The 21601-nt window shown below is 39.2% G+C and overlaps 2 protein-coding genes across 24 annotated transcripts in view; one reads left to right on the top strand and one right to left on the bottom strand.

The window, feature by feature from the left end:
- Positions 1-17186, top strand: part of GGACT (gamma-glutamylamine cyclotransferase) — a 57570-nt gene extending 40384 nt beyond the window's left edge. For 7 of the 20 annotated variants that reach the window (XM_069064186.1, XM_069064189.1, XM_069064188.1 and 4 more), the window contains one exon: positions 9710-10772. In XM_069064186.1, coding sequence (XP_068920287.1) covers positions 9710-10194 — 485 coding nt within the window. In that variant the 3' untranslated portion in view covers positions 10195-10772. Of the gene's footprint in view, positions 1-1640; positions 1696-9709; positions 10773-16407 lie in introns of those variants that run through there. The other 13 variants (XM_069064190.1, XM_069064191.1, XM_069064195.1 and 10 more) reach the window with 3 other exon arrangements.
- Positions 12016-21601, bottom strand: part of PCCA (propionyl-CoA carboxylase subunit alpha) — a 550597-nt gene continuing 541011 nt past the window's right edge. For 2 of the 4 annotated variants that reach the window (XM_069064183.1, XM_069064184.1), the window contains 2 exons: positions 16245-16322; positions 12016-12352 (listed from right to left, as the gene is read on the bottom strand). In XM_069064183.1, the coding sequence (XP_068920284.1) occupies positions 12284-12352; positions 16245-16322 (147 nt within the window). In that variant the 3' untranslated portion in view covers positions 12016-12283. Of the gene's footprint in view, positions 12353-16244; positions 16323-18075; positions 18582-18872; positions 19039-21601 lie in introns of those variants that run through there. The other 2 variants (XR_011163584.1, XR_011163585.1) reach the window with 2 other exon arrangements.

Below are 21601 nucleotides of genomic sequence, written 5' to 3'. Positions count from 1 at the left end.
AATTTCAGCAAGGAAAAGGGATCAGAGGGAGATTTGCATCTCAACTAACTTGTGAATTATCCTGTTTTCCCCCCACATTTAATATTAGTTTATATAATATAGGAAATTGCATCATTGCTTTCTCTGGCACCATTTACAAACAGGGCCAGGATTTCACTGCTTTTCAAATTTAATAGTTTTATCTTTGATTTTTTTTTTTTAGCATAGATGAGTGACTTGTAGTAAGCTGTGTCAGTGACTCAACACTCAAGAGTAAAAAGCTACTTTTAAAGAGTTGACATACAGATTTTGCCAGTGTTTCCTCTAGGCATTAATTTTTAATGTATGTGGTATGAATATTTCATGGCGGCACCTTTTTAAAGGTTGGTTTTTGTGTCAGAAGCTGGTGTCCATTTAAAAACCTTTTGCAAATTAGTTTAGTGAGGATGTGAAATCTTATCTATTTCCTCATCTCACTTTCCAGGACATTGTTTTCCACTGTACTGACTAGACTTATGTAGTAGTTCTACAACTGTGCTTCTTTTGTAAGCTAACATTGAGTAAAAATTTAAAATTAAAGTGTGCTTTTCAATATTGCCTTTAACACTACAACCACCAGGTGGCTGAGAAATAACACTAAATCGGCAAAATAGAAACAATTATCTGAAAGACTTGTAATCACTTGCATTTCTGCCACAGGAAACTGTGAAACTATACATAGGCTTTGTTTCAATAAAGAAAAATGTTGAGTAAGTTACCGAGTATTTCAAATAGTTCCAGGCATAGGCAGGCACTTGCATTGTTGGGTTGTTTTTTTATTAAATATTTACAGTGCTAAACTGATTACATTTTGCTCTGAACTATCACTTTTGGACTTGTATCATCCAATCCTGTATTCTATATCCAATTTGACCTCTACTTTGCTGAAATGCTATGCTGGGGCCACTGTCAGAACCCAGAACCCAACTGTGGGCTCTTTCCAATAGATTGTATATTAACTCTGCAGTGTTTTATTGGGGCAATGATGTAGCGTGTCACATGATGTTAGAAGGAAGGCACATAGCCTGTGTGTTTAAACCATTACAGTTTAGTCATGTTTTCAGAGTAACAGAATTCTGACAGTCTAAAGGTAAGAATTTCCTTAGGATCTTAGGTATCTTGCCCCTAATTTGTCTTTTCCAGACCTTAACTATATTTGTTAGTTGTTTGAGCCTTTGTTGCATTGTGCTTAAATTTGGAAAATTCCTCAATGAGAAGTAATGGCAGTAGAACAAGGTGAAAAGGTTTTCAAGTTTATTTTCATGGAATACTTAATTATATTATGGTGTCTGTATTTTAATGGAAGAAAGAAATTCCATCTTTTCTAATGGAAACATTTCATAGTTTCTTGAAATTGAAGGAAAACCTCTTATTTCATGGAAATAAAGCTTATTTTATTTCTGGCTTGCTGCTTCAGTTTGACTGTGCAGCTCTTTAGGTGCATTCTAGTTTCTCTTTTTATTTTTTAACTTATTAACTTTGACAAGTAACCTCTTGGTTGTGAACAATTTTATTCACAATTCATTTTTCTGATTCAAAGTGAACATGAGTGCCCTAATCCCCTAATGGGAATTAATTGCATGTTTCAGTGCTTAACTCTAATCCTTTCTCAATCCCCACAGGGACATGGTTCTTCCTGAAGGATCTGTGTTTGTTATTCCAAACACAATCAGAAAGGTAATGATTTTTGTTCTAAAAGGAACCAGAGATGCAAGAATATTAATGTTCCTTTCTTTGTATTGGAACAAGAAGTAGTATCCCCAAACTTATTTTGTATTATGAAGGATAAATGGCATTTAATTAGGCAGATAAAATGAAAAAATATAGTTTGGTTATTTATCAGGCATAAAATGATTTCTTAGGAAAAGGGGTTTAAAGTTTATTGTCAAATCTATTATGGAAATGTTATTTCCTTTCAATGAAGAAAATGACTAAGCTGCTTTTTTAAAGTCCTATAGTCCATGTGTAAAGTCTGAAGAATTTTACTTTACTATCTATCAGCCATATTTGGCAATATACAATGAAGAACATTGCCAAAGGATGTTCCCCATTTACCCAGGCAAATGAAATGATTATCCAAGATCATATGGCGAGGTAGCATTGGAGTTCAAACTAGAATCCCAGATTTTAAAATAATGCCGTCTCTCTCTGTGATACTACCTTACATGTAATGTTTCAAAATACTGGTCTACTGAAGCAAATTCGAAAGCTCTCATCTAGTAAGTACAACTGGTGATGACATTTGAATACCTTACAACAGTGTTACTCATGTATTCATGTTGACAAGACTGATGTCTGAGCTGGACGAGCAGGAAGTGCTGGCATTGTCACCGGGTCACTCTATAGCCACAGGATGATAGAAAGACTTTGTTGTTCAAATGTTTCTTGATGTCAAGAAAACCAAATAACTCACATAGAAACATTTTTATCTACCTCTTTCCAACTCATTCACCTGACTATTTAAGACCAGTCGTTTCATTTTATCTGAACTACAGTCCAGCAGTAGGACAAAAAGCAACACCATCTTTTTGTTGGGAGGAAAGAATAGTGCCTTTACAAATGTAACAGGGTCCTTCTTTTTCATCAGAGTGACTGCATATGCCAAATGAGGTCCTCGATCATCTAGGCAATGCTGAGCACATAGTGATATGAATGGCCTCACATTATGGCTGTTTTAGGGAAATGAATTCCACACAGTTTGCCGTGGCAATCCCTGCTCTTACCTCTTGGGGCCCCTGCTGGGAAGGGGCCTTACATCACTTCTAACCTCTCAATAGCTGTTTACTACAATAATGTTAGTGGTAGTTGCAAGAGTTTAATAGATGTTTCCATGCTAAACACTTTTAATTTCCAAGGTTTGTGGAATGAAGAGATTTCAAAATTCAGAAACCTAACAGAAGAAATTAAAATCTTATTGATAGAGAATGAAGTACATATCATCTGAATTGCTGTTGGAGTTATAATGATGATGTTCTCAGCCTAAAGAAGATGAGCTTACATTCTGTTATTTTTATTTGGCCTCAAAGGGCAGTCTGTTCTGTGGAATGACCTCAAGAATATTAAATATAAAATAATAATAGAATAATGATTTGTCCCAGGACTAAACTCCATCAAACCAGATAAGAATGAGCACATTGAGAATAACAACAATAATATCATTACTTTACATTGACATAACATCCATATATACTTCAGAGGCCTTTCACATATTTAAAGTGATTATTAGAACTACCTGGTATGAGAAGCTAGATTGATTTTGTGCCCACTTCACAAAAAAAAAGAAACTAGAAGTTGTGATTTAGCCCAAAGTCACAAAGCTGCCTAGCAGCAGAGCTAGCTAAGAACAGTCTCTTATTCTTGGTTCATTGTACTTCATTTTAAAATAGGCTTGATACAGAATTAAGGATTCTCCCTCCCATACCCCCCCATTGAGTCTGAGATTCATTAAATCATTTAACAAGTATTTAGACTACCAGATATGTGCAACAAATTATCTTAACTGCTGGGGTAGATTGTCCTCTTGGACTTTAGAATCCATTTTGGGGGAGTTAAGGCACAAGTAAAAAAACTATTTTAACACAAGGCACAGCATATGATGTGTCATGGGAGTGGTACAATAATCTAGGGGAGTGAGTAGTGGGGATTTTTGGAAGCTTAGGATTAGAATTAGCATTTTTCTGTTATTGCCCTGAATATTAAGGGCATAGAGCTCCATATTTGACTCTTTTGGGGCCCCAGTTGGTTATCTCTTAGTGACATAGTTTATGCTGTAACAATGCTTGTCCAGTGATCACAAAGTCATATTCAGACAGATAATTGTTCTGAAAGCCTATTCTTTTCTTGAAGCCACCAGTCTTATACCTCACTATAAGATACCTCCTTAATAACTTGGTTTAAAAATACCATTGAAAATATCTAATTTGGGGGCGGCTAGGTGGCTCAGTGAATAGAGCACCAGCCCTGAAGTCAGGAGGACCTGAGTTCAAATCTGGCCTCAGACACAACACAAAAACTAGCCATGTGACCTTGGGCAAGTCACTTAACCCCAACTGCCCTCCAAAAAGCAAAAAATAAGGGCGGCTTGGTGGTGCAGTGAGTAAAGTGCCTCAGGAGGACCCCAGTTGGGTTCTAGCCTCAGACACTTAACACCCACACACACACACAAAAACTAGCCATGTAGTTACTGAACCCCAATTGCCCTCCAAAAGGAAAAAAAAATTATTCTCCTGGAAAATATATGATTTGAGTCCTTACTTTGATATATGTTCTTTGTATGATTCTGGGTAAGTCCCTTAACTTCTCAGCTTCTGATCTGTGTTGTTAGATTTTTTCTTTTCTTTTTTTTTTTTTTTTAAAGCAATTGGGGTTAAGTAACTTGCTCAAGGTTACACGGCCAGTTATTTCTGGGTGTGGTGCTAAGTATCTGAGCCCGGATTTGATCCCCAGGTCATCCTGACACTGGAGCCGGTGCTCTTACTCGCTGAGCCACCTGGCTGCCCCTGTTAGATTTTTTGTACTGGAAATTCCCTATACCAGTAAAATCATAGGTCTCCTTCCCTTCACCCCCTCACAAAATCATAATCTGAATGAAAAAATTTCACATGTTGGAAAGTGTTTCTTTTCCATCTGCATGTTATAACTGTAAGTAAAATTCTGTCCCTTCCAAATATGGAAACAAATCTTTATGGACTATGTCCCACAGGGAAAACAAAGAATTTATATGTGAGGCTCAGCAATGGTATTACAGGGTTAGTGACAGAGGCCTGATGACCATTAGCCCATCTCATCTGAGTAATGATCACTGAAAAGACAGAAATCAGGAGATTGTAGTTTAGCTACAAAGCTGAAGGTTTTTTCCTCTAGTCATTTGAGTGGTCTCGGGCAGCCATACACAGACTAGTGAAGAACCTACCAATTGTTTACATCAGCTGCCAGCTGCTGAGCTATGGTCCTTTAGAGCCAACTTTGATAAGTGGTCCCCACTTTTAGATACAACACGTTTACTCAGATGGGTTATCAAAAGGATGTTTGTGAGCTCTTAGAATGAGGATCAGTGATCAAGACCCAGAATGGTTCATTTAAGAACAAGTTGCTCTGTCTGACTTCATCTCAGGGTGCCCATGTTGTAGAGTTGGAGAAGGCATTAGTCACAGTGCACCCAGATTTCAGTGAAGTGTTTGCTATTCTCTAAAAACAGCTAGCATTTATATAGCACTTTACAGATGTAATTTCATTTGATACTTAATCCTGAGGTAGGAGTGCAGACTGAGGGTGAGAGAGGCTATAAATGACTTGCCCTGGGTCAAACAGTGAGGAAGTTTGGCAGGATTTGAATTCAGGTATTTTTGAGTCCAAGTTCAGTGCTTTTACACAGTATCACCCAGCTGCCTCCTGTAGACAAGTTGGAAAGCTGTGAACTAGTGGATGGTATATTTAGGTGAGTTCAGAATTGGTTAACCAATTGACCCCAAAGAATGGTGATTATGTGATTGATGTGAAGAATTTCCCTTGTGGGGACATAGAGGGTTCTATCCTTAACCATTGGCTGTTCAGCATCTTTTTGTTAATGAAGGCAAAGGTGGTATGCTTATCAAATCTGAAGATGCCACAAAGTAGGAAGGGTGGAAATGACAGAACTGAGAGCCAGAAAAACAGGCTAGATCTGACAGATGAAGCACACTGGGTAAAAATGTTAACTCTTTCCTTTGAGTCCCAAAAGTCCGTTTTATGGGAGGAAGGAGCCATAGCTAGACATTTCACGCACTGTCAGAGTCAGTCCAAGTCAATAGTGGGGTATGTTAGACAGAAAGATTACTCAGTTGTGGGTTTAGTTTCCAGAAGGAGTAAATGACAGTCATTCTTTATTGTGTCTGTGTCAGGCCACATATAATTAAACATAGTGTATTTAGTTCTGGCCATCACATTTTAGGAAGGACATTGACAAACCAGAGCCAAAACAGAGAAAGTGGCTGTAGCACTTTCTGTCTTTCAATACTGGACAAACAACAAAGTCTGGCATTTGGCTAATAAGATTAGCCAAATATCGGGCCACTGTTGTGGGTGGTCCACTTCCACCATTGGCCATAACCCCAAGTAAGTGACTCCCCGCCTCTCTGCACTCCCCCTCCCCACATGCTATACTACTGTCCCATCAGAAGAGAGGGCATGTTTCATGGTACTAGCTTCCACAAAACTGAGAGTTAAGACTGTCTAGTGAAGAGTGACTAGGCCAATGAGAAGGTTTAAAACCATATTATGAGAACAGGCTGAAAGAACTAGGGATGTTGACTTAGAGAAGCATAATAGCTCTCTTCAATATCTGAAGGATTGCCCTGTGGAAGAGAGACCAGACTTGTTCTCCTAGGCCCTAGTGCACATACTAGCAATGAAAGGAGAAAAGTAAATTTCAAACTTTATAAAAGGGGAACAAAAAATTCTCCCCAGTTAGAGCTGAACAAAAAATAGAATGAGTTAACGCATCAGGTAGTAAGTCCCCATCACCGGAGGTCTTGAGTCTGAGGCTAGATATCTAGGTGGTGGGAATGCTATCAAGGGGATTCATGCTTCAAGGAGCGGTTTAGATGCAATATGTGAGGCCTGTTCAAGCTCTTAAGGTTCTTTCCTTCATATCCTATCTCTGGTCTGTTTATTTCTTACCCCGGCATCAGCTTCTCCCTTCAGATAGTGCTTAATAAATATTGCTGAATGAAAGAAAACCAGAAACTATTGATGTTATAAGGCAAGATCTTGACTGTTCAGGCAATCCTAGGTAGTCACCCTGTACATGCAGTTGTCCTTACCTATTTGAATTTCATCAGGAATTAATTGAATGAAAGAGCAAAGGAAAGAAAGCACTGGTCTTTGTCACCATCAAATAAGTGGAGCCACAAAATTCATGTTACTAGAAAATGAGCATGGTCTTTACTTTCAGTTCTACTTTTGCTTCAGGTACTAACAGCCTGTGGTATGAGATAGAAATGAATAGCAGTCCTTCTTTACAACTTGGCTAATGTTTAATGAGAAGGTATTTTTAGATCCTATATTTGATTGCATGCCACAGTGGGGGAGAGGGAGAGAAAATCTGAAACTCAAGGGATTGTGGAACTGAATGTTATAAAATAAAGTAAATAAATAAATTAAAAAAAAAAGAAATGAATAGCAGTAATACACTTGAGAGTTACTCTTAGGGAAACATGAAAAACCATTACTATCAATGGTAACATAACCATATTGCTGTACTTAGAATTTAATTGTTGTTTATAAGACAGAAAAGTTTCTCAGCTTTAGAAAAAAAATGTTTTTTAATTGCTTTCTCCAGGACATATAGCCCTCAAATTAAAAAACCCAGCAGAGTTTCCCACAGAAACAATGGTATCGAGATAGTTACATTTCTAGGCCAGTGCACAAATGACCTTAAACACATACACATGTACATATAGGCATGGTATGTGACCTACCCTTTATATCATTGTTTCTCTGGGAAAGTGCATTCTGATTTCTAATTGGATATAGGAATATATTTATTCCAGTTTTAGGCTTTTGAGAAGTCCAACCATCACTACCAAGCCAGAGGGCATCCCTTTATCTCTGAGGTCAGAACAGGAAACTGTTTTGAATATCAGCCACTGAGTCCTTTGTCTTGTAGAAAAGGGCCTGTAGTTCCTATGGCTGTGTTTGCTTCCAGAGCGGGTGTGGCTACCTGGGCTGGAGGGGGACAGGTACTGTTAGTATATGCATTGTGTTGGCATACAACAAGACAATCATCATCTTGTATTCTTAAGTAAAGAACTACCTATGGTAGTTTAAATACTGCCAAACAAGTACTAGCACTGATCACAACATGCTTCTAGAGAAATAGCCCCATATCGGAGAAGGTGGTATACATTTGATCAAGCTTACTAAAGTTCGCAGTTATGCAGAGCTTAGAAAGTGCCCCTAATTACTGTGTTCCAAATAGTAGTAGTATTTTGTGAAGCAACTGAAATGAACAAAGAGGAACTGGTGCTAGTGCTGAGGATAATGTTTGGACAAACCAGAAACCAGACAGCAATTTGCTACTTCTCCAGGAGAGACCAAGGGAGGCATAGTTCCCTGGTCTGCTAGGATTTTAATAACTCATTTTCCACAGGGAAAAATACTCACCTAGGAAGAGAAAATACAAATGAAGCATAAGCTATTCCATATAAAAGACATTCCATCTCCAACCTCCATGCCTTTGCACAGCTCTTCCTCCTAACTTCCCTGTCTTGGAGTCATTAGCTTTTTTAAAGCAAAGCTGAGGTGCCACTCTCAAAATTGCTTCATAAATACTTAAGACATTTCATCTCCCTCCAATTCAATACAATATAAACTTCAGAAGGGACTTTAATTTTTGTCTTTGAATCTCCATCATAAATCTTCTCTACACAGAACATACTTAATGTTTGTTGAATTGAATTTTTTTTTCCCAGAGAAACTTGGGAAGACTTTATTTTTTTTTTTAAATGTATTTATTTACTTTTCGTTTACAACATTCAGTTCCACAATCCCTTGAGTTCCAAATTCTCTTCCCGCCCCGCATCTCCCACCCCTGCCCATGGTGACATGTGAATATAGGATCTGCAGATACCTTCACATTAAACATTAGTCAGGTTGTAAAGAAGGATTATAACCAAGGGAGTGAACAATAAGGAAGAGGAAACAAAATTTTAAAAAAGAGAGTAAGTAGTTTGCTTCACTCTGCATTCTGACTCTGTAGTTCTTTCTCTGAATGTGGACATGTCTTTCCATCATGAGTCTTTTGGAGTTGTCTCATAACCCTGCATTGCTGAGAGGAGTCCAGCCTATCAGAGTTAGTTATCACCATATGATGTGTCTGTAATAGTGTATAAAGATCTCCTAGTTCTGCTCTTCTCACTCAACATCAGTTTATATAAGTCTCTCCAGGTTATGAAGTCCTTTACTCACTATTTCTTATAGCACAATAGTATTCCATGACATTTATATATCACGACTTGTTTAGCCATTCCCCAATTGATGGGCATCCCCTTGATTTCCATTGAATTGAATTCTTTAGGAAAAAAAATAGACCTGAGGATCATTGGAAGTAGAAGGAATTAATTGCTTTAGTATTTATAGAAGCAACTGTTAGGTCAATTCTTTTTTTCCCAGTTAGCTATAGAAATAACTATCAAGAGATACTGATGAAATGAATGAAAACACACAAGATCTTGGTCCCTTACACTTTTTTGTCTAGAAGGACCTGGAGGCTTGAAATATATTGATGAAATACATAAATGCTGGGTTAGTTTTCTGCCTACATGGAATATTTCTTAACCTACCAAAATAAAAAAATTAGAACAAAGTTCAAGAGTGCATCTCTCCTTACTACTTGTATCTAAATAGGTAATGCAATCAGATAATCTATTCTCTTCTTGATGAGCCCTAGGACTATAGACTGCTATCTTATTCTACAGCCTGTTTCTTGCTTTATCACTGACATAGTTATGAAGCTTATCCTTTTATCCAAGCGAAATATTTTCTCCCCTTTGCTATTTTTTCGTTCCTTTTAGACAACAGAAAGATGATTAATTGCCCTGCCTCTCCACTACTGTCTTCCAACATATTTTAAAGATATCTTTACCTTCAAACTTTAATCCCCCTGCCCCTTACCACTCATGTAATATTCATATACTTGGTTTCTGATTTTCAGCTTCTTTAACCAGAATGGCACGTTTGTTTGTATATGGGACTCTTAAAAAAGGCCAACCCAACCACAGCGTCATGACCAGCTGTACCAATGGGATCGCAGAATTCCAAGGTCAGGGTTACACAGCAGATCTATATCCTTTGGTGATTGGAGGCAAAGATAACATTCCCTATTTGCTGAATGTCCCAGGAAAAGGGCACCACGTTACTGGAGAGATCTATTCTGTTGATGACCAGATGCTGCAATTCCTTGATGAATTTGAAGGCTGCCCAGACATGTATCAACGCACTCCAGTGAGGATTGAAATATTAGAGTGGGAAGGTAAAAGCAGTGCACCTGAGGAGAGGCCAGCTGTTAACAGCATCATAGAATGCTTTGTGTATAGCACAACTACCTACCCACCAGAGTGGATAAATCTCCCTTACTATGACAATTACGATTCCTTTGGGAAACACGGACTTCGTTATAATCCACGGGAAAATAGATGAAAAATGGTGAGGAATACTCATGAGTAAGAAGATGAATAAAACACATGTTGATTATAAGATGACCTCATCTTAATCTGCCATCATTATCAGATTTTTTGAAAAACATAGCAATATGTTTAAGGAAGATCAAAACTGACTTGTAAAGTCAACATTCTAGAAATCTACACTGGGTATAAGGCTTTATTGCAGCTTATCTTAGAGATGATTTTAACACATTAACAACATTGTACCGATCATTCAGGGTTTGTCTTATTTGTACTCTTGCTGTCTGCTCAATGGGATTACCTTTAAGGTGTTCAAAAAAAAGGTTAAGTTGTAAAATTTAGATTCACTCAATGTCATAGATACTGATACTATATGACAATTCATTCTGTTATAATATAATTTTGTTACCTTGTTTTTAATATTAAGACATCTTTGGAAATGAATCTTTTGAAATGTGTTATTTTGACCCACGAGACCCTATCAATACTGCTGAATTGATTCTGGCCTGTTGTACCTCTATGTTTTTATAAAACCTGCTTTGGGGGAGGGGATGCCTGATTCACTGTAACAAAATAAATCCTCAGGAGGAATAAGGCTGTGCTGTGTCAGTAAGTAATTTGGTATATTAGTGGGTTCATTCTTGATCCATTTGCAGAAGCAGCAGAAGAAAAGTGCCTAGGATAAAAGATGACCATTCAAAACTAAACCATTTAGGGAGCGTAAACACAGTGATGTTTATGTCCTGGATCTTTTTAAAAAAAGATTTATCTTGCATAGGCTTTGTTTATTCCTCCTTTGAAGCCTAGAAAAATAGCAAAACACCCACTTGCTCGTAGTTAAAACCAAGTACTCTGGATTTTGTATCAAACTGAGGTTTAGACCAACGCCCAGATCCATAGAACCAAGAAAATATCACTTACTCTTAAAGGGAAACAGCGCCCGGGGGTGGGGATATCACAGAAAAACCAACACATTGGCAATTTTTTCTTCAGACATGCCAGAAGACTTCAGCTTCTAAGTACAAACAACACTTAAAATAATTTTAGTAAGGCACGAAGTACCAATTACTCTCCAGCTCCATTTGATATTCCAAGTCAGTGTAGATTCAAATTAATATACACTGCTTTGCCTCTGCTTCTAAGCAAAGCACTAGATGTGTTCTAAGTATTTAAGAACCAAAGAAGAATGTAGCCACAACTACTGTTGGGCACTGATCCTTCTTCACCTCAGCAGCTGCAGGTTTTACTTACTCTGAAACTTAATGGTAAGGGAGCATACTAGCTGCTTCCCTGGAGCAGTGACATCATCTCTATTTTGAGCTGTCATCTTAACTGCATATGTGCTTCACAAAAATGCAACAGCAAATGTAACTATCAGCTGATGAGCTAGCAAGATCACAACAAAGTGCTATGTAACGGCATCGTATAAGAACTATCAAGCAGCCTGGAAGAAGGGGTTATATTTGCAGACCACTCCTGAGGAGCAAATCACTGTAGATATGGCAGAGCAACAGGTAAGATGTCAAGTTCTCCCAAAGGTGAAGCTCCAAAGCTTTAAGCTTAGGCCCGGTACTCAACATTATGACAGGGTACAGTCTTCAGAAAGTTGTCTGATAAAAAATTAGGCTGTTGGGTCCTATAATTATGGAAAAGAGGCAAGAGCTCAGCTAATCAGGGTCCAAGATGACTAATTCTGATTTGAAATGATCAAAGACTGGCTGGAATTTGCACACATTCTTAGAAGAGATCACAGAAAAGAGTCTGGTATTTAAAGTCTACTGGCACAGATTATCATCTTGTGTACATTGTCTTCATTCAAAAAAAGGGCAAACTAATATTTAGACAAATGTTCCGTTTTATTGATTTAATTTTGACACTAGGAAATCTCACAGCAGAAGTACAAATCATATGTACAAGTATTTATATCAATACAAATTTCCATTGGTGATTTTTTGGCAGAATGTTAGTTTTGACTATATATGGAATAAATATGACCATGTAAAATCTGCTGCACAGGAGTGTTCCTGTAAAATGCCGGAATAAATTTGGTATGGAAGAATAGTAATAAAAATAGCTAATTAAAATGGGTGATGATTAAGGATATTTTATTCCAGTTCTACAAGAAGATCTCCTTCTCCAACTGTGTCTCCAGCTTTGCAATGCACTGATTTCACCTTAAATTAAAAAAAAAAAAAGTAATCATTAAACAGTATTTATGAGGATGAAGGGAAAGGCAATATCCAGAACTGCATTTGGAAAAGACAAGGAGGTCTCTGCAGGATCTGAGGCACAGGTACAATCTGCTTGGCTCCCTGAAGTCCTCAGATATAGTGCTAAATGAGGCTGGGATTACCTTGAGAGTGTGTGCATGACTCATTCTCTCCTCTGCCCCAAGTCCCTTTAGAGTGTCCTTTTGTCCTTACTTGCCTGAAAAGGCCGCTCAGTTCAAGGGGAAATAATTTTATACCGTAGTTAGAAATGTAGCCGTTAAAATATCCAATAATTTCTTCCCTCCCCTCCCCCCAAAAAAGCCTATACATAAGTACTATTTTTTAATATCTGAATTCCAAATGGGAACTGTGAACTAGGTGCTTTTTGAAAACATGAATCCCCCTAATTTCATATGCCCCAAAACCCAGAGTAAAATTTTCTGAGATATTGTAATACATTTCATATACCTACTGAATCCCAGTGTAATTCAAAATTAGAAAACAAATTTTAATTAATTAAAGGATTAATTAAAAGTAGAAAGCAAAGAACCTGTAGCCTCGAGACTTAATGTTGTAATTAGGCACTTGCCTTTGAATAGAAATTAAACAAATCAGAAGTATTATATATTGTCCATTATGGGCTTCTGATGTAATGGATTCTTTTATGGACTTATTTCCCATGGTGATTGTTACTGTAGTAGGTTTTTTCCCATTCCACTGATTTTCTCTTCTCATAAAAAAGTTCTGCTTCCCAAAAATGCCATATGTTTCTGGAAGTTCTGATACTTTTAAGGTAGGGCATAGGGAAGGGGTCATTTGGCTTGGCACAGGCTCTAGCAGTGATAAGCAAGGAAGAAATGGGTCAAAAATGGGCCATTTGGGCAACTGGTAATAATGTCAGATGGGCCTAGTATCCTATGCTCTCTTTAGGTTCACCAGAACTCAAATGGGAACAGACCAAGAACTGTTGGTCCTAAACTGAGTTTTTGGGGCTATGTGACACGAATACTTCAAACTATCTCAAAGTTATGCCACCTGGACAGAAGTGACTGCTTTTTCAGAACACTGATGCCTCCAATGTTTGTATGTGACATCTTTTTAATGATGCTGCAATTACTATGGTAGAGAAGGCACTCCTATTATGAGCTTTTTTATGAGGATACTTGGAATTGCCTGGAAAAAAAAATACCCTGTGATACAAGAACAAATAATAAACATCCAATCTAGGCAACCTTCACTTTTGACTTGACCTGCTTCTTTGTGGTCAGGTCTCTGACCATCAGAGTTCTATCTGTCACACTGTGTTTCAGGAGCTTTGGAGAAAAAGAAAGCTCATGGTATAAAGCAAATAGAGCCATTCAAAAGTGATGCAAATTCCGCTGTGCAAGAGAATATGAATAGGTCAGTGTGAGTTCTTCATCACCACTGGGAAAACAATGCGTGATGGGTCAGAGCATCATCTCTGGTGATGTGAGCTTTGACATAATTGAAATATAAAATCACAAATTTAGGCTTAACTTTTATTCTTTTTTTTTTTTTGCTTTTTGGAGGGGGAAGGTAGGGCAATTGGGGTTAAGTGAATTGCCCAAAGTCACACAGCTAGTTTTTTGTGTTAAGTATATGAGACCACATTTGAACTCAGGTCCTCCTGACTCCAGGGCTGGTGCTCTATTCACTGCACCACCTAGCTGCCCCCTTAACTTTAAAAAAAATACGGTTATGCTTAGTTTTAGGGCATCTGCCAACTATAGATGGTACCACAAAACATACATACTGAGGGCATTAGCTACCGTGTTTCCCCAATAATAAGACCTATCCCGAAAATAAGCCCTCCCCTTACTGTGTAAGATTCCTCTAAAATAAGCCCTCCCCTGAAAATAAGCCCTATTGAGATTGCTACTGTAGTGGAGGTGATCCCCTGCGCTACACGCTACATTACAGTACCCTCTGTATGCACTGTCTCCTCCCCCCTGTGAAACACACGCCGCGCTCCGAGCTGCATCCAATCAGAGCTGCAGCAGCGAGCGTGTCATCCTGTTCTTCCCCAGTGATTTGCTTATTGAATAAAGGTACATTTTTTTTGTTCACATTTACCTGTTTATTAAAATTGCTGTCAATGTTCATTAAAATAAGCCCTCCCCTGAAAATAAGCCCTCTGGTGTTTTTCTGTCCAAAAAAATTAAGAAGACAGTGTCTTATTATTGGGGAAACACGGTATATAAACATCTTTCCATGGACAAGAGGGTAGTTATATAAGTTAGTATACAAATTATGATTATGAGAAATTGACAGATTTTTTTCTGCTCACTTTTTAAAAACTGAAGACTTAAAAAGAACACAAGTCTTTTCTATGATTTGCTTTATGTAAATTCCTACTAGGTTTAAGTGTCATTTGTCCAGGGAGTCCGATGTGGCTCCCTGGTCTCTTAGTCCTTACCAAACCTACTGAAGAAAACAAACGTTTTCTTCTACCCTACTGTAAAGTGGGATTACCAATGTTTTTAGAGCACCACCTTGGTCAGATTTCTGGCATTCAATTTAGTTTACTTCCCGTGTGCATGAACCTGTGCACAGACATCTGACTTTTCTATGTTTTTTTTCAAGGGGACTGAATTTGTCACTTTTCGATGACAATAGGGTATTGCAAGAAAGCCACAACTCTGTTAATACCAGTCTTAGGAACTTGAAGGGCCCTTAGTGGTTATCTGGTTCAAACTTCTTATTGTATAAGTAAGACTGAACCACAAGATGTTAAATCACTTGTCCAGGGACACACATGGCTGGGCCAGATAATACTACTTACTACTTAGATAATAGTACATACTACTTAGATCTACATTTGGAATATTTCTAAAACAACACAAATGTACCCTCTGAAAAGCATCATTTGGTTACAAATTATGTCACTTGAATCTTAGGAAGAATAATCTGTTGTTCACATGTTTTGTACAGATGTGAATGAAACTTAAAATTCTGCATTTTTACTTCAAAGAGCTATAATTTTGTTAGTGTGGTCACCCCCTCCCTGGCAGACTGTGCCCCTCTACAACTTAATAGATGGTCTTTGAGAATCACTCTGACCAACAATTTCATCTTCCTTATGGCCATCATACAATTAACCTCTCCTGAACTTGGCTAGCCTCGTTTCAGACAACAGGTATGTACAATCTTACCACCAGGACATGCTCAAATGCTTTTACCTTTGGTAGGACCTGCTAGGGTACTTGTAACCCACAAGCAGTCTTCAGGAACAGAGGGTTTCCCTGACACAAAAATGCCAAGTGCCTTTGCTAAATTACTAAGTACTAATGTGTACCCAGGGACTTCAGCTCTTTCACTACTTGATCTAAAATTGAATTGTTCTCTTTATGAAGAAATTATTGTGAGGAACCGATTTACATTAATTTTTGCAATCTGTAAAACCATTCCCTGCTGTGTCACCTAAGTCTCAGATAACTAACTGCCTCCAAGACAGATGTAAACATTAAAAATTAAAGACCCTTCAATTTGAAAGACATTAAAATTAAGAACCATTGTTCTTTCGCTACCTGAATATGCATATCTTCTTTTGGGGGAAAAAGGGTAGGGCAGGAATTGGTTTAACTTTTGGTCCAATTGAACTATGATGCATCACTGTGTGTTCAGTGAGAAGACCTGGTCTAGTGCTGAACTAGTCACTAGCTGGGCAGCCTCACACAAGTTACTCTCCATTTTTTTTTTTTCATAAATAAAGAAAAGGAACTATATGGTCTTTAAGACCCCTTTCTAGCTCTGTGATTCTAATTTGCACACTCAGTTTTCCTTGGCACCCCTGAGACCACAAGTTTTCATAAGATCAGTGGCTGGGTGATCTTACCTTTCCAGTTTTCCCTGCCCCCATGCTGTTCTGCATTTTCATAGCTTCAATCACACAAATCTCTTGACCTTCAGACACCTAGGAAAAGAAAAATAAACAAAAATTTTAAAGTTTTAATGTTTAAAAATATTTTAATTCTGTAGTATCTTTTTTTTTTCCTTAGGGGCAACTATGCGGTGCAATGGAAAGAGTTCTAGACCTAGAGTCGGGAAGACCCAAATTCAAATTCAACCTCAGACACTAGCCATGTGATCCTGGCCAAGTCACTTAACCTCTCTTTGCCTCAGTTTCCTCAACTGTACAATGGATAATAATAGCACCTACTTTACAGGGTTGTTGTGAAGGCTCAAATGAGATAACTGTAAAGTGCTTTAAATACAGTTCCTGGCACACAGTAAGCACTTGTAAATGTTCTCAGCAGTAAAGTTATCAACAAGTGTTTTGCCAAAGGATAAGGATTTTTACCCATGGCACAGCAGGGGCCTTCAGTGGGGAACCTACAAGAAAGAAGAAAAGGCCCATTTATTTTACAAATTAAAAGCTGATTCCGACATCGTCCCATTGATGAGTCTGCTTGTAGAGCCTTCACTACAGTCGAGGGGTTTGTTTTGTGCCATGCAAATTCCTCACTCAAGAACCACAGATTTGGGGACCTTAGGCAAAGACTGAGGCTTTTGTTACAAGCCCTTGAGTGGCACGCCAGCTCTCTCCAGATAACTTAAAGAGCAGCTAACCATGCCTATTCAGAGGAAGCACCATTTCTATGGGAGCATGGATCCCAGGCACCGGATGTCAGCCCCTGGCTCTCCAAGCACAATGTTAAAGTTTAATTTCTGTACTTGTCTGCATTCTGATGTGAAGCATGCTCAGGCTGAAGCAGGTGCAACCCACTGATGTTGAACAGCTTCCATCTAGGAAACATTTTGCCTCTTTGCCCCGTACTGACAAACACTGACTGGCTGGGTTGGATTTTTTTCCTACCTTTGTTAAAGAAAAGGTCTTACCTTCACAACTAAAGGTTCTAGCCCTTGAGGAAACTAAACTGGGAAGGGATATGGGGGTGGAACTCTAAGACTGTGCGTGCCAGGCTCTTTTTGTTCACCCCTCTTTGGTGTGGTTTGGTTTTGTCCAATGCCTGCAGAAGTGACTGGAGAATATTCTTTCCTGAAATCCCCAGATGATCTACAGGGACTCAAAGTCCCCATCCCCACCCCCACCCTTGCCCCCCCGCCCGTGGTACAAGCTGTCTTACTGGCAGCCATAAGTGCCTGGGAACCCTATGTATTCCTTTCCTCTGTTGTTCAGGTGGTGAGTTGTTTTTTTCTGGCACAAAGATATAGGAAGAGCTGGGATGCCAAAGCTTCAGTGCTGGCACTGAGGAGAGACACTGTGCTGCAGAGCTGGTCTTTGAAACATTCTGTGAGCTGCCCTTTGTGATTCATTTTCACCTGGCATCTGAATTCCATGGTGAGTGGCTCACCAACTTGTGAGGGTTTTCTTCATCATCCAGAGGAACAGAAGTGAAGGCAGCTCAGAAGAAACAGAATGATGCCAATCAGGGCTGACAAAATGGTTCTTTGACAAATTACTGTGTAAGTCAGGACAGGGAATAGGAAGGATGGGAAGTGGTACCTGAACTTCATCTCCAAACACGACCCCTGAAAGCCTACAACCATTACCTCCCTACTAGATTGCATAAAGTAAAGCCAAACAACACTGGAAAAGAAAAATCTCCAATTTAAATCACACAGAAGTTAGACTAAAAAGGAAAAATAGGAAACAAAACAATAATTATGCCCCAAATGAATCACTCAACTTCGACTGTGGACTCATGTGAAGAGAGAGATTTATTCTGCCAAGTGCTTCACATACACAGGATCCCAGATTTCGAGCCAGAAAGGGCCTCCGAGGCCATCTAGGGTAACCCCCCTCATTTTACAGATGAGGAAACGTGAAGAGGCCAAAGGTGACAGGTCTTGTCAGAGACCTCGTGCTGCCCCAGTGCGGCGGGCCTGAGCCTCTTAGTGGCTGTATATGGAGCTCTACACACGTCCACTGAACAACAGTTCTCTTGAGGTCACCAGTCCTATGGACAACTGAGTCACTTCTGCTGCCGCCTCTTCAGCCCTCCTTACACCAGCTCGAGTTCCCTTTCTTGAGCTGCTCTTCCTATTTTATTCTCCCCTTCAGTGCTTTGTCTTTCTTCCCATTGCTTTGAATCTGCCAGGTATGAGAGAGTTTTGCTTCTTCATGTGGATCTGATATTAAGCCACTTGCTAAAACTGACCATGAGGGACAAAATCAGCCCCTACCAGGGCCCCATCATATTTCACCTGGCTTAAGAAGAGAAGGGACAAAGAATACCATTACAGTGATACCCATATGACAAATGCAAGAAAACATCAGAACTACTATATGAGTTTGCACATGCAGTTGGCAATAATAATAGGCATCTGTATAAGATGCCACGGCAGAAAAAGCCAGAGGGCCAGAGCTGACAAGGCTGAGCCTCTCAACAATGATGATTAATTTATGTATTTTCAATGGGACACATTTCAAGAAACATGAAATCTAGAAAGCTACAGAATGCTTGGTGGCTTATTAATGTCTGAAATAGCACTGACTTACCCAATAACAATCAGGGGTGATGAGAAATTACCCAAATAAAAATATTTTTTCTTGTGGGTCTTGGGACCATGGGCAATATAGGCTTCATATTACTCAAAAGAGAGCAACCCTGGGCACGGTGAATCATGATTCTTCTGCCCCATCATTAGGCTAGTCTCCTTTGTGCCTTATATAAGACAACGAATTTGAAAATTAACATGAAAATCTTAGTCATTTATATCTCTAATATGATTTTAGACTGTTTTCAATCATATCACTCAAAGCAACATTAAAAAATTGTCCTGACACCTCACAGAAACAGTAAGATAATCTTAAAATCATCAAAATCATTAAGTTGTATATGTTTCTGCATAGAGCACAGCGATAGCCATGATCTGATTTGATCCAATTTCAAATCACTTCATCCATCAAAAATATGCATTAGGGAACCGCATAATGCTGCATGAACTTAATGCCACTGAACACAATCTAAGTATACGTCTCTGCTAAAGCTAACATGAAAACGACTCCACCAATGATTGGGTTTTCCTTGGATCAGCTCTGTAATGCTTTATGGTGGTGTGCTGCTACCACCACTTACCACAGTGCTCAGACAATATTGCAATGACTTAAGCTTGCTGTCTGAACTTTCCAGCCCAAAAACTTGGTGGCTATGTTGATCTTCTGTGGTTCATATTTGTACCAAAAAGCAAACAACAAAAACAAAAAAAAACAGCTCTGTACCACACTCCGCCTCCCCCCCCCCCCCCCCCCCCCCAGGGTCAGGTCCTCAGCCTGGGGAACTTGCCCGGAGTAGCCCTGAGATTTTGCTCATGTCCTTAGCAAGGGCAGAGCACTAATTATGCTCTCAGAGTTAGCTCGGCACGGGTGCGGGTGCTGGGCCGGGCCCGGAGGAGCTTTGGGGGTAGCTGCACTTCTCCAACACTTTTGTGAAGCATCTGCTAAAGACTTAGTGGTTGTGACAGCGCGTCTTTGGCGTTGGGCTTACAGAACAGTCTCAGGCCCCACCAGTCTGTCTGATGAGCCCGGGCAGCCTGATGGGTTTCTCCACTCCCTGTCTAATTGGTGTAAAGTTTGTAGACTTGAGTCCTGTATCTTTCATCCAGCTTACTGTGTCCTCTCCTTTGACACAGGGTCAAGGTGCACATTCGCATCCCATTATCAGGGGCCTCATTTAGCAGCAGCCTGCCTCGCCCCAAAATGAGTTAGCTTGAAGGAAAACTAGGCCCGTGTACTCAGCATTTTAAGGAGGCCTGAATGTCACAGTACTGCTCCATTCTGAAGAGTTTCCGACATCTCCAGCTGATGATTAATTGTGAGTGATGGGAAATAAAATCCAGTAAAGCCAGCTGCTTGCCATGGTCGGCAAAATTACTATAATGGATATAGGCTGCCAATTTTCCAGTTTTACTGGCAAGTCTTCCAAGTGTAATTAAGGGAAGTTATAAATGATATGGAAATCTATCAAGTCCCATTTATTTTCTGAGGACTCTTTCCCCAGAGACTTTTATCTTCAAGCTTATAGTTTGCTTTGTTGTGCTAATGATTTAAACTACTTCTTATTCCTGATTAAAGTCCTCAATATCCTTCATATGATGTTATAGTCACTTTTTTTTTTTTTTGCAAAGATTTAAAGAAACAGAAACATACTCAAGCTGTTTGTGAACTCAGCTTATTCCTATATTCATCTGAAAATTCACCTGGGATGGCCAGTTGGGTGGCAGTGTGCCCTTGCTGACTATAAACATCCTCATGAATACAAAGATAATGTCAGTAATGAAGAGAAAGAAGAAGGGAAGAAAAGATCTCAAGCAAGCAGAAAAGGAAGCTCCCCAAAAGTAAAGACTTTAAAAGTCTGCTTTCAAGAGCAGATATTCATTCATCAGAAGGTGGTGTAGCTCACTAATGTTATTTGATTTGGAATAAAAGCATGAAAATGATGGCAAAGGCCTAAAATTGGAGATGTAAAGGATGACTGCACAGTATTCCATTTCTCAATTTCATCCTTCAGAGCCACAAAATGGGGGTGATACAGTTACTGGATGAGATTTACAGTAACAGCTGTGGTCTTCCCACACAAGGGAGGCCCTTCTAATGGGCTAAGGTCTGTTTTGAACAGACGGGGAGTAACAAAACAAGGTTTCCTATTAAGAGTGTGCAGTAATATTTCTGATAAAGAAAAGGATTACGGGGTTCATATTTCCTTTAAGAAAGACACAATCCCTTTTTGTTGTCTAAAACTCATGTAGTTTTTTAAGGTGATCTGTTCAGTGTGGGAGAGGGGACACATATGACATCGAAATGTATAGTTTTTAAAGACTGAGCCTCTAGCAACTGTAAAGAATGCATAGGAAACTGTGCCAGTGGCATATGGCTTTCCACTGTGCTAAACATTCATACAAAAGACAGGTTCATCAGTCATTGGAGTATCTGGATAAAAAATTAGCTCCTGATGGATGGTATTTTGAGCTTACCTGCTGCTAGTACATTACCAGAGAAACACAGGTTTTGAAACCCACATGACATTAGAAACTGCAGACCATGAAATACAACACGTGCAGGCGCACATAATGTACGCCAGATTATACAAAATAATAAATAAGCTATTTAAACCCTCTGCCTAAAATTGGGCCCGCTGCAAGGAACCCTGGGTCACTTCTACGCAGGCCAATTAATGCACAGCATCTGCTGTATAGAAGCAGGGCATGAAGCACTTCCGAATGATTTCA

Source organism: Petaurus breviceps, unplaced genomic scaffold (genome assembly GCF_028583685.1).
Source record: "Petaurus breviceps papuanus isolate PSGF00001 unplaced genomic scaffold, PetGlider_PUasm1.0 90625, whole genome shotgun sequence".
NCBI classification, from domain to species: domain Eukaryota; kingdom Metazoa; phylum Chordata; class Mammalia; order Diprotodontia; family Petauridae; genus Petaurus; species Petaurus breviceps.
This window is presented reverse-complemented; position numbering and strand designations above follow the sequence as displayed.